The sequence below is a fragment of the Pogoniulus pusillus genome, chromosome 25 (assembly GCF_015220805.1).
Source record: "Pogoniulus pusillus isolate bPogPus1 chromosome 25, bPogPus1.pri, whole genome shotgun sequence".
In the NCBI taxonomy this organism is placed as follows: Eukaryota; Metazoa; Chordata; class Aves; order Piciformes; family Lybiidae; genus Pogoniulus; species Pogoniulus pusillus.
Genome location: NC_087288.1, coordinates 10939849 through 10952412, shown reverse-complemented (window position 1 = coordinate 10952412; position 12564 = coordinate 10939849). Strand labels below are relative to the sequence as shown.

The 12564-nt window shown below is 46.5% G+C and overlaps 1 protein-coding gene across 4 annotated transcripts in view; it reads right to left on the bottom strand.

Annotated features, from left to right (window-relative positions):
* SYT14 (synaptotagmin 14) overlaps positions 1-12564 on the bottom strand; it is a 116812-nt gene that overhangs the window by 82015 nt on the left and 22233 nt on the right. For 3 of the 4 annotated variants that reach the window (XM_064164424.1, XM_064164425.1, XM_064164427.1), the window contains exon 1: positions 1861-1942. The exons of the other annotated variant lie outside the window; for it this stretch is intronic. In XM_064164424.1, the coding sequence (XP_064020494.1) occupies positions 1861-1873 (13 nt within the window). In that variant the 5' untranslated portion in view covers positions 1874-1942. Of the gene's footprint in view, positions 1-1860; positions 1943-12564 lie in introns of those variants that run through there. 4 annotated transcript variants of the gene reach the window in all.

The following is a 12564-nucleotide window of genomic DNA, read 5'->3' as shown; positions in this document are numbered from 1 at the left end:
AGCCTGCAGAAGAGGAGGCTCAGGGCAGACCTCGTTGCTGTCTGCAACTACCTGAAGGGAGGCTGTAGCCATGTGGGGTTGGTCTCTTCTGCCAGGCAACCAGCAACAGAACAAGGGGACATAGCCTCAAGTTGTGCTGGGGGAGGTCTAGGCTGGATGTTGAGAGAAAGTTTTTGGCAGAGAGAGTGATTGGCATTGGAATGGGCTGCCCAGGGAGGTGGTGGAGTTGCCATCCCTGGAGGTGTTGAAGAAAAGCCTGGCTTGGGTACTTAGTGCCATGGTCTAGTTGACTGAATAGGACTGGGTGCTAGGTTGGACTGGATGATCTTGGAGGTCTCTTCCAACCTGGTTGATTCTATGAAATTATTAAACATTAATTTCACATTTTGTGAGCATTTTCAGATTTAATATTCTTTCAGACTTCTGGGACAATGCAGCATAAAACAAAAACAGAGACAGATTTTGAAGGACTGGTAAAATGTACGTTCTTTTCCTGAAGTTTAGTTATGCATAAAGTCTAGACACATCAGAATTTTTTGCTATCTTCTTGGTAACACTAAGAAGGCTTAAGAGCAGAAAAGAACCTAGCCAACTCAAAGCTGGCCAATCTAGACTCCTAGTGTGCATGGAGTACAAGACAGGGTGGACACACAGCTTTGCCAACTTCTCCCTTACAGAGAGGTCTCAGGAAACTGACAGCACTGAAGCATCCCACATGCAAAACAAACGGGAACAGTTTGGTTTCCCCCTGCCTCACTGTTTTCCTAGATTCTTCAAGTTATAACAAGATAGGTTTTCAGGAAGAAACACTGCAGTCAAAGAAGCACCATACCTTAGGACCTTGTTTTGCTGGAAATAAAGTTCTGGGATTATTTGTTTGTTTGTTTGTTTTCTCTGTTATAGGTTTCTTAATCAGCTGTAAAATTCCTCTCAAAACCGAGAGGTGAGGTTTCAAAACAAAGCTTAGAAAGAAGCCTTGCCTTTTATGATTACCATCTTCCAACAAACCCAACAAGTGTCTAGTACACCTCACTCCTTTGTTGTTGTTGTTAAGTCACGACTAGAAAGATCTGCGGACACGAGGTTCTACACAGCCTGTTAGCCCTGACTAGCTGGGCAACCAGCAGAGAGCCTCTCTCGCCTGGGGAACTGGCTCTCGGAGACTCTGGGGCCAAGAGAGACGATTACTTTTAAAGCACTTGGCGAAGTCTCTCCGGGGAGGACAGATAAGGCGGCGCACACTGACATTTACAAGCAGGAGACACCCCCTCGCTCCGGCAGTCTCGGACCCAGCGGCGGGCAGAGGCGGCACAGCCCCGGCTTCTAAGCCGGCCCCGGAGGAGCTGCTCGCCCCCACCGCCCTGACAGAGCAAGGGCGGCTCACGGCATGAAGAGAGCGGCTTCGATCTCCTCTGGTCCCCTCCGCGGTGCACGCCTGGCAGCCCTGGGGCAGGCGGCGGTGGAGAAGGAAGGGAAAGGATGCCGGCCACCATGCCAGGGATTAATAACCCGTGCCCGGCTGCCAGGCACGGAACGGGAGGAAGGGGGTAGTGACACTCGTCTCTCCCCCGCGAACGAAATCCCTTCAGTTTAGCCCCCGCCGCGGGGCCGGGTTAGGGGGCGGAGAGTAGCGGAGAGGAGAGCAGGCGCCCCGCTGCCGCCTTCCTCAGCGCGGCTCCCGGTAAAGCCAGACAGGGGTGCCGCTCGGTTTCGGTGCGCCCCTACCTCCCGCCGCGGTGGGAGCCCTCCCCACCTGGAGCCACCGCCCCCAACCATGCACCCGGGGGAGGAGAGGGAGAGGAGGGGGATGGGGGAGGAGAACGATTCGGGGCGAGAGGAGCCGGTTATTGGCCTACTTACCATCAATCGCCATGATCCCCGGGGTGGGCCGTACCAAGTGGAGCGCACGCAGGAGAGGCGCCGGCAAGCGCCGCGGCTGCCAGACGGCAGAGCCGCGCGGGGCCGGGGCGGGGCGGGGGCCGGGCCGGCGGAGCGTGCCGGGGCGCGTGACTCCTCCCCCCCGCCCCCCCGCCGCCGCCGCCAACGCCCTGCGAGCGCGCGCTCCAGCGGGAGGGGGTTGGCTCCTGACGGGGGCGCGCGCCCGCCCACAGCGGGCTGGGGACCCTCCCCCGCCCCGCCCTCCCCCCCGCCCGGGCGCGGCCAGCTCAGCTCAGCCGCCGCGGCCAGTTCAGCGCAGCCGCCGCGGCCAGTTCAGCTGCCAGGGCCAGTTCAGCTGCCGCGGCTCGCCGCTGGCGTCTGCGGGGAGACCTCCTCGCTCCCTGGAATTCTCCTTCGCCGGTTCGCTCCCCAAAGCTACTGGCGCGAAGGGAAAACAAAGCTGTGAAGCACTGTTGGCAGTCAGGCTTTGTGGTTCTGTTAACAGCTCCAGGACGTTGGGTGCCCAGTACCTGCGGTCCACTGTGCCCACCTTCTCTGTGTTCACACAGCTGCGGCTGCTCTGAGTGCTCCTACGCGCCCATGACAACAATGAAAAAGGGTCGTAGTTTAGCTGGGGTTGTTTAGCCTGGAGGATGCTCAGGGCAGAGCTCATTGCTGTCTACAACTACCTGAAGGGACATTGTAGCCAGGTGGGGTTGCTCTCTTCTGCCAGGCAACCAGCAACAGAACAAGAGGACACAGTGTCAAGTTGTGCCGGGGGAGGTCTAGGCTGGATGTTAGGAGGAAGTTGTTGGCAGAGAGAGTGATTGGCATTGGAATGGGCTGCCCAGGGAGGTGGTGGAGTCGCCATCCCTGGAGGTGTTCAAGGAAAGCCTGGATGTGGCACTTAGTGTCATGGTCTGGTTCATTGGCTAGGTCTGGGTGATAGGTTGGGCTGGATGATCTTGGAGGTCTCTTCCAAACTAGTTGATTCTATAACTATGATTCTCCCTTTGTAGCTTTGATGCACAAAACATATGGCATTTATGACGAATCAGGATCCATGGTGAATAAAGATACCATAAAACTCAGTTTTGGTGGCTTCCATTTCCATCTGTGGTGTTCTGTGACTGTAGTGTCCAGTTTGCTATAGTTTTGGGGGTGTAAAACTGAGTGTTCTGTCATGCAGAGCCACAGTCACAAACACTTTATGTGCCTTCAGAAGAGATCGATATCTTCGAATTTATAACAGCCTTTGACAAATGCCTGGAGTGAATTTAATGCCAAAGGGATTTAAAGAGATGACATCTACAGTATTTTACAGAGTGTGTTTTTTTTTGAGGGGGTGGGCTTTTTGTCCTTGAAACTCAGCTATGGCAGACACTTTTCCTGTGGTTACACTCTCTCTTCACTCTTTCTTTCCATGTCCCAGGTCTTGCCTCTGTTGCTACTTTTTTTTTCTGTCCCACTTGTCACAGGTCCTTCCTTTCCCTTCCATGCCTATTTCTTTACTTCCTTGCACTCAGAGCAGCCTCTCTTATGCTGTGAGCCTACAGTTGTTGTCCCAGGCAGGGCATCCTTCTTCTGTGCTCTCCTTCTCATCCCCCAGCAGCTCCAAGCAAAAGAAGCAGCATGGTGAACAAAGACAGGTTCTTGCAAGGCACTGCAGCGTTTACCACACAGATCCTGGGAGCCAGGAGGGTGTCTGAGCCATGCATGGTCCTGGAGCTAACAGACAATACAGCCATGCAGACTGGTTGTGCTACGGATCTTGTATTGTGAAAGGCAACAGGATATACGTAAAACTCCTTTGCTGTGTAAGGAAGTCCAGCTAGCATTTGGAGCTATGAGGAAATAGAGCATGTTACTAACATGCACACAGGTTTTTCAGACACACATGGCATGGCCAAACACAAGAAATTTTCCCCAAGATTATTTAGAGGAATATATTTGCTACCAATATAACCTTTCTACCAAATGTCAACCCACTGTGTAAATCCTGGAAGCATTTATCTGTTTCAGCCTAGAAGCCTTCAGAAATGTTTTGTCACATGGGAAAAAAAAATTACTGTGATTTCTCACTCCCATTTTTCACCTAATTAAAAAAAAAAGCCAATTTTAAAGTGAGGCACATAAGACCAAAGCCAGCTTGAGCAGAATGGCCACCCTGGACAACACAAGTCTCAAATGGCAGACATCTGTCCAGACAAGGAGCAGCTGTAAAAAGGATCTTGAAAGACAAAATGCCAGCAGAGCTTAATGGCAAATATATATCTCTGTACCAGTGCTGACATTTACCTCAGATACCGTGATGTTTTCCTCTTCATTCTTAGAGAGTGTTCCAGCCCTGAAGGTTTCTGTACAGTTTGTCTTGGTAGCCATCTTTCTGGTGGTATTGCTATTTTTGAGCACATACGCACCAATGAAGACTCCTGTGGGATTGAGTACATCGTTAGAGTCATTATTCTTCTTCTCTCTTTCTCCCTGTTTCTCACTCTGCTTCTGGCAGCATCCCCATATGAAGGAGCTATCAGTCACTGATCTCAGGAGAACTTTCTAGGGCACAGACATGTACCCATACAGTTTGTAAAACGTTTCTAAAGTCATCTGAAATTTTTGGAGAGCCTCACATGCCATCACATTTCTGTGATTCATGTATGCAATTAACATAGTGGGATGCAGAAGTTCCTATCATTTGACAAACTCCTTCTGAGGGTGAAGAATGACAATATGTTTGCAAATCAGTAACGTTGTGATTGGAACTCTAAGTACAGACTTTTGGTTTTCAAAACACAAGACAAACACATAATTTCCACCAAAGCAGTGATTTGCTCAGTGTGGGAAAACAGTTTCAGGATACAAGGAGGAGGCATGGGTCCACATCAACAAAAAGATGATGTGAGAAGTATCTGTGAGCAATCAAAATGTAGCTTTTTCAGTGCTATGCTGAATCAAATCAGCTCCAGTTGTGCGTTAGTTTCATATGCACATGTTTAAAACGCCTAAGCTTTATTCGAATGTCAGATACTCCTGCACACCACCATAAGAGTCTCATTTTTCAGTGTTACCAGGAGAGACAAATCTTGAAGAAACTTTCAAAATTCAACTATTTTTGGTTTGTTCCCATGGTATAATTGCAGTAGCATAAGCTATAGATCCATCCATTCTCTGCATGAAAGGAGCACAGCTGATCATTCTGGATGTGTCAGAAGCTTGCTGCTAACCCCAGTGGGCAATTCGTTCTGCTGAAATCATTTACATGTGATGCTATGAGTCTGCTGTTGGCAGAAAAGGACAGCTGCACACAAATTTGACTGCAGCTTAGAATGAGACCTGAAGTAAAGGTGATAAATCATAGAATCATGGAGTGACAGAATCACAGAACGGTTTAGGTCGGAAGAGACCTCAAAGATCATCCAGTTCCAAACCCCTGCTATAGGCAGGGACACCTCCCACTAGAACAGGTTGCTCAAGGCCTCATCCAGCCTGGCCTTGAACACCTCCAGGGAGGGAGCAGCCACAACCTCCCTGGGCAACCTGTGCCAATGTCTCACCACCTGCACTGCAAAGAACCCTTTCCTAACATCTAGTTTAAATCTCCCCTCTGCCAATTCAAACCCATTCCCCCTTGTCCTCTCATTACAAGACCTTGTAAACAGTCCCTCCCCAGCCTTCCTGTAGCCCACTTCAGATAATGGAAGTCCATTACAAGGTATCCACAAAGCCTTGTCTTCTCCAGGCTGCAGAACCCCAACTCTCTCAGTATTTCCAGCTGCTGCAGCCCTCTGAGCATCTCCATGGTCTCCTCTGGACTGGCTCAGACAGTTCCATGCCCTTCTTGTGTTGGGGGCTCCAGAACTGCACACAATACTCCAGGTGGAGTCTGAGGAGAGCAGAGTAAAGGGGCAGAATCCCTGCTCTTGCCCTGCTGGCCACACTGCAGCCCAGCACACTGTTGCTGTCTGGACTACACTCACACTGCAGGCTTATGTTGAGCTTTTCATCAGCCCAGACCCCCAGGTCCTTTTCCTCAGGGCTGCTCTCAGCCATTCCCCACCCAGCCTGGAGTTGTGCTCGGGATAGCACCCACCCAGATGCAGGACGTTGCACTTGGCCTTGCTGAATGTCATGAGGTTGGCCTAGGCCCACACCTCCAGCCTGTCCAGGTCCCTCTGGATGGATCCCTGCACTATAGAAAGGCACCTGTGCCACACAGCTTGGTGCCCTCTGCAGACTTGCTGAGGGTGCACTCGATTCCTCTGTCCATATCACTGACAAAGATGTTAAACAGCACTGACCCCATAATGAACAAAAAGATTCACAGATTATCAAGAGTTTCCTATCAAAGAAGTATCAGTTGTTGTGACAACACATTGGCTGACAGCACTACAAGTACCTAACACACATAGGTTAATTTTTTTGGTGGAAGCCCTAAAGTTTCAACACTAACCAAGTATCTACACAGCAGAAACTTCTTCCACCACACCGATGCAAAGCCACTTATCATTCAAAGTTAGCTGCTGGAAATGTTGGCATAAGGGCGTGAGGATAGCAAGTATGTTAAAGACTATGAAAGTCTCTGTTACTGGAAAAATGAGTACAGAACTGGAAGATTATATATGCATGAGATATAGTATAGGGAGCATATACATACATGTATATATATGTGTACATAAACATGTGTGTGTATACATGCATACATCATGAGAAAAAGTTCAGTTTTAAGACCAAGTCTTTTTGACACATCTTAGTGTCATTGCTTATATACATTTTTTTTGTGTTCATTGTATACAAATATTTGCTTTTTCTGAAAAGAACTCTCAAAACCATCAGATATTTTGTATGAGATCACCTCATAATTCTAAGAGGACCTTGGTTATAAACTGATTCTTTGATCATTTAAGGCATGATCTAAGACAATCCTATCTTGATTATCTCTTGCACCTTAGCTATAATCCTGGTATTTAAAAAGATATTATTAAAGATCTTATGCTTAATGATGACTAACTGAAGGGTTAGAAAACACAGGCTATTAGTAACCAGAAAGCTTGAAATCCTAGATCATTCATCTACTAATTGAGATGCCAGACAGATAAAGTGCCTATAATTGTCCCTATGCCAACAAAAGGAGTTCACAATTGAACAAACAGTGGAGAGAATCTGCAAACAGCTGGATGCAAATTTTCCAGTGGAATGTTGCTGTTCCACTCAGAAACATAACAATTTCACTGAAATGCCACCGGGGAGTGAAATCAAGAGCATGTGCAAGGTCTTTCATGTCAGAAAAAAAAAAAAAGCTTTTTTACACCACACTATGTTTTAATGTCATATTGACATTTAAGGGAACCATCTTGATTTTATCAATATAAAATCTGTCATCTAGAACACTCAAAGCTTTGTAGAAATTTCCCTTCATGCAACATTCTGAGATGTGTCTGTGTGCGAGCTCACATCCACACCTCCCTCTATGCATGTGACCTTTTTTCATCTGGTTGTGTTTCAGTCTGGAATGAAAACATATTTTGAAGAAACGAATCAAAACTCCCACAAAAAATAAATTCTGGGCTTTTTTTAAACTAGGAAAATTACAAAACTGCTAGCAAGAAGCAGAATGATGCACACTTAGATGGCATTCTACCCTTGTGTGGATTAAGAATGCAAAAATTTCTGGTGCAGTGACTGTCTCAGTTCTAGTTTAAATTTCCCAGAGACTCAAATATGGTTAATAGAGCCAATTACAATCTATAGGGTGACTTTTCCTCTTCCTCCTTTTCTTTCAAAGAGAAAGAATTAGATGTAGAGAGGAAAAGGTAAAACACACCCAAACAAAGGGTCTCACTTCGATTTGGAAGTTAAAAGAGAAAGCTTTAACAATAAATAAAAGGCATTTGAGGTAGGGGAGTTACAAAGAGGTATAGAGAAGGGAAAACAAGATTTTATATATATATATATATATATATACACACACACACATATATATATAACCAGACTGGTGGCAATGGGTTCTTTATCCTCCCCATGGGCTGATGGCCACGTGGTAAAACAAAAAGGAACAGGAAGGCAGTGCTGGCAGGCAGGGACACAGAGCAAGAGAGCACAAACCAGTAAGTTCCTCTGCTTTCATAGAGGGCTAGACAGGAAGCAAGGGTGGGCTAAAGACTACACTTGGAGTAATGTTTGGACTCACCCCTGGGGATGAGTCAGGAAGACCTGGGATGAGGGTCAAGACCACTGCCCCAGGAAGGTTAACCTTTTACAGAGACACTGAAACAGACAAACCCAAAAGCTCTAATCCACAATGTTGAAGTTGAAACATGTCTTCTGAAAAATCTTCAATAGGTATCTCCCAAAGACATTATTGGTCCAGCAAACGAAAAGAGGCTGAGAACTATAAAACAGTGCTGTGCCCTAACTGATTTGAGATACCAGTTTGCAACTTTCCCTAACAATTTCTGGCAGCAATTTTCTGAGTGCTGCCAATCAGATTTGCAATTTAACATCCACCCAGATTAGTTTCTCATACAAAATGTTCTTTATTTGGACAATAAATACCTGACTTTTCAGTATTAAAGTTTGTTTCATCAACTTGTTGGCAGTAAGTGAATGATCTGTGACTCTTACTGAGCTTCTCATTGTTTTTGAAAGCTAGGAAAGGCAGCCTGGGCCCTCTGGCAGAAATCACATAGCTACATCTGGTAAGAGTGATCTCCTTAAGTCTACAGTTGCTGGAAAATGAGTGTAAGTCCAACTCTTGAAGGACTCTTGGCTAAATATGACTCAGTGTGTAACTTCACATTCATAAATAAATGATTGAGACACTGGGAAAGAGTATTTCCAGAAGCACTTTCCTTCTGCCAAATCTGGGACTCCACAAGGTCGGGTTTCTAACTAGGATACAGTTGAAAAAGTTTTTATGAGCTAAGGCAAGGAGCAAAGATTTTTGTTCAAGTTCACATCATTAATCTATGACCAATACATTTACTAATGGAAATAAAAACTGAAAATATAAATGAAAATGTGGCTTTGGATGCCTGATTATTCTAGCTGCTGTTGAGTTATCCTTGAGTAGCACACAAATTTCAGAGCTGGATACATTAGATAATGACTCTTATTTGCACAATCATAAAAAGCTTAACTGGCTCAAGTTGCTAAAGTAAATGCTACTCCACTGTGGTGCCCTGCACTGCTGCAAAAACCCAAAAGGCAAGCATCACGAAGACACAGCAGCTCCAAAAGAAATGTGCCTACTGCTGAGCACATGCTCCTACAAACTACTGAACTCATAAAAGAAAACCGTGCCAAAAGAATTCTATGCCAAATTAGTCCAAAATCCATATGGACATGCCAGTTTTGTTGCTGGTTGCCTGGGAGAAGAGACCCACCCCACTTGGCCACAACCTCCCTTTAGGTAGTTGTAGACAGCAATGAGTTCTGCCCTGAGCCTCCTCTTCTGCAGGCTGCACACCCCCAGCTCCCTCAGCCTCTCCTCACAGGGCTGTGCTCCAGGCCCCTCAACAGCTTTGGCGCCCTCCTGTGGACACCTTCCAGTACCTCAACATCTCTCTTGAATGGAGCAGCCCAGAACTGGACACAGCACTCAAGGTGTGGCCTGAGCAGTGCTGAGTACAGGGGCAGAATAAGCTCCCTTGTCCCACTGGCCACACTGCTCCTGATCCTGGCCAGGATGCCATTGGCTCTCCTGGCCACCTGGGCACACTGCAGGCTCATGTTCAGCTACTACCTACCAGCACCCCCAGGTCCCTCTCTGCCTGGCTGCTCTCCAGCCACTCTGTCCCCAGCCTGTAGTGCTGCTTGGGGTTGTTGTGGTCAAAGTGTAGAACCCTGCACTTGGCCTTGTTCAATCTCATCCCACTGGCCTCTGCCTACCATCCAGCTTGGCAAGGTCCCTCTGCAGGGCTCTCCTACCCTCCAACAGATCCACACCTGCTCCTAGCTTGGTGTCATCTGCAAACTTACTGGTGCTGGACTCAATGCCCTGGTCCAGATCATCAACAAAGAAACACACACTTGCATACATGTTAACAACAGCAAATAATACCTTTGTTTTCAAAGACAGGAATCTCCCAACACACAAGTGAGTGAAATTATTGGACTTTCTTACAGAACTGCTATGGTGGGATTCTAATTAAAGAAACCATAACATACAATAATGGTATGGAAACAGGCAGGTATGTAGGATGAGCAGACAGCCTTTCAGAAAGTCATGTCTGGTTTTTTATTAATGGAATAAATCTTCTTCATCAAAAAGCCATCAAAGGTAATACTGTGAAACAAAGCCAAGTTCAATTTCCAATATTACTTAAAATATTAAATGGGAATGAGAAGACATGATCCAGCTCTCCTGGAGGGCTAATTTTAGAAAGAACAAGATCCTGGATGCTAACAGAGCGTACTGGTCTGGTTCATGCCAACACAAAATGAATGACCTTGCTCTCATGACCTGACTGATAGAGACGAGAGGCTGCAAATGGTGTGAATGGAAACAGAGCTACATCAGGCTGTAAAACCACAGTATACACAGAAGTAGAATTAACATTGTTTCAGTGCTGGTTACTGAAACATTTTAATCTCAAATTGCTTGAGCAGAATCACAAAACGTCAGTGGCTGGAAGGGGCCTCAAACGCTCGTTCCGTCCAACCTCCCTGCCAGAGCAGGATCTCCTATACCAGATGACATCGGAATGTGTACAGGTAGGTTTTGAATATCTGCAGGGGGGGGGACTCCATAATCCCTCTGGGCAGTCTGTTCCAGTGTTTTGTCACCCTCACAGGGAAAAAAATCCTACTCATGTTTAAATGAAGCTCCCTATGCCTCAGCTTCCACCCATTGCCCCTTGTCCTGTCATTGGGCATCACCCAGCAGAGCCTGGCTCCAGCCTCCTGGCACTCATCCTTTAGATACTTATAAACATTAATGAGGTCACCTCTCAGTCTCCTCCAAGCAGCACAGCCCCAGCTCCCTCAGTCTCTCCCTGTAAGAGAGATGCTCCATTCCCTTCATCACCTTTGTGGCTCTGTGCTGGACTCTCTCAAGCAGTACAGATATTTTTCTGTCAGGGTGTTCTTAAAGCTAATTGCTCTCTAACTGGCACTGAAAATATGACAGTGGAAGAGATTCACCTTATGTGGCCCAGGTAGCTTGTAGAAGTGGTGCATACATAGGTGGTGGTGTGTATCCTTCTAGTGAAAGGGAAATGATAAGGTATTCACAAAATGTTTTACAGCATGAAGGCCAGTTCTGCTTTACTGACTAGCTCTGGCCAAATCTACCCATGCTTGCTGTTCTTTACTAACCTTGGCAAAGTCGTTCACGTTGCCATGAAACAGCATTCTTCACTCTCTCCATCTCCCTCTAATTGCTTTTATTGCACTCTTTGATCCTCTGCTTTGTTTCTCTGCCCTCCCACCTGTAACCTATCAGCTCAGAGCTGCCACTTCTGGATTGCACTGAGGACATTTGTGTGGCTGCTCTGCATGAAAAGGAGGAGAAACTGATTTCTGTAGAGAAAGATGAGGATATTGATTACAAAATAAAGGGCTCGGCAAACACCGTCCCCTTAGCAACTGGATGAGGCTGTAGCCACTGCCAGACCTCTTGATAGAGTCTCTCCTGCATAATCTCCTTAACCCTTCCTGCAGGGAGACTTGTACAGAGTATAGAATCCACATTGATTTTCTTTCTAATTGTAGTGACTTACTTTGTGCATGCTCTGGCACAGCTGAGAGATCAAGCCTCTGGAGTACTCAGTACTTTCCTTTCCCACTGGACTTAGTCTTTAGAAACAGTATAGTGAAAGTTATTTTTAGAATAACAAAGGTTCAAAAGGCTGCATGTATAGAATGTCATGCTTCATAGAATCAGTCAGGGTTGGAAGGGACCACAAGGATCATTTAATTCCATCTCCCCTGCCATGCCCAGGGACAGCCTCATCCAGCCTGCCCTTAAACACCTCCAGGGATGGGGTCTCAACCACCTCTCTGGGCAACCCATTCCAGGCTCTCACCACTCTCATGCTGAACAACTTCCTCCTCACCTCCACTCTGAACCTACCCACCTCCAGCTTTGCTCCATTCCCCTTAGTCCTGTCGCTACCTGATAGCCTAAAAAGTCCCTCCCCAGCTTTTTTGTAGGCCCCCTTCAGATACTGGAAGGCCACAAAAAGGCCACCTCAGAGCCTCCTCTTCTCCAGACTGAACAGCCCCAACTCTTTCAGTCTGTCCTCATGAGAGAGATGCTCCATCCCTCTGATCATCCCCGTGGCCCTTCTCTGGACACGCTCCAGCACCTCCACATACTTCTTGTACTAGGGGCTTTCCTTTTACTGATAAAATCTTCAGCATGCCTTTTAATGCTTTCAGATAGTCCACAAGTATACAGCAACTGCTTTGATTTTTGAATTTAGCAGGGCTGTTCTTAATGCTATTTCCCAACATATGTTCTGTTCTTACTTTTAAAATAACTACCAGAATATGCCATGCATTCTGATGGCACTGCAAACATTTTTTGATGCATCAATGACACTGCTGAATGTAGAGAAGCATTTTTTACTAACAATGCATGAACCGACTGAACTCTTAAAATCATTGTTAAGAGACAAGAGCTTTAAATAAAAATGTCAATTAACGTTTCTACTGCCATATTAAAAGAGGTGCTTCTGTGGGAAA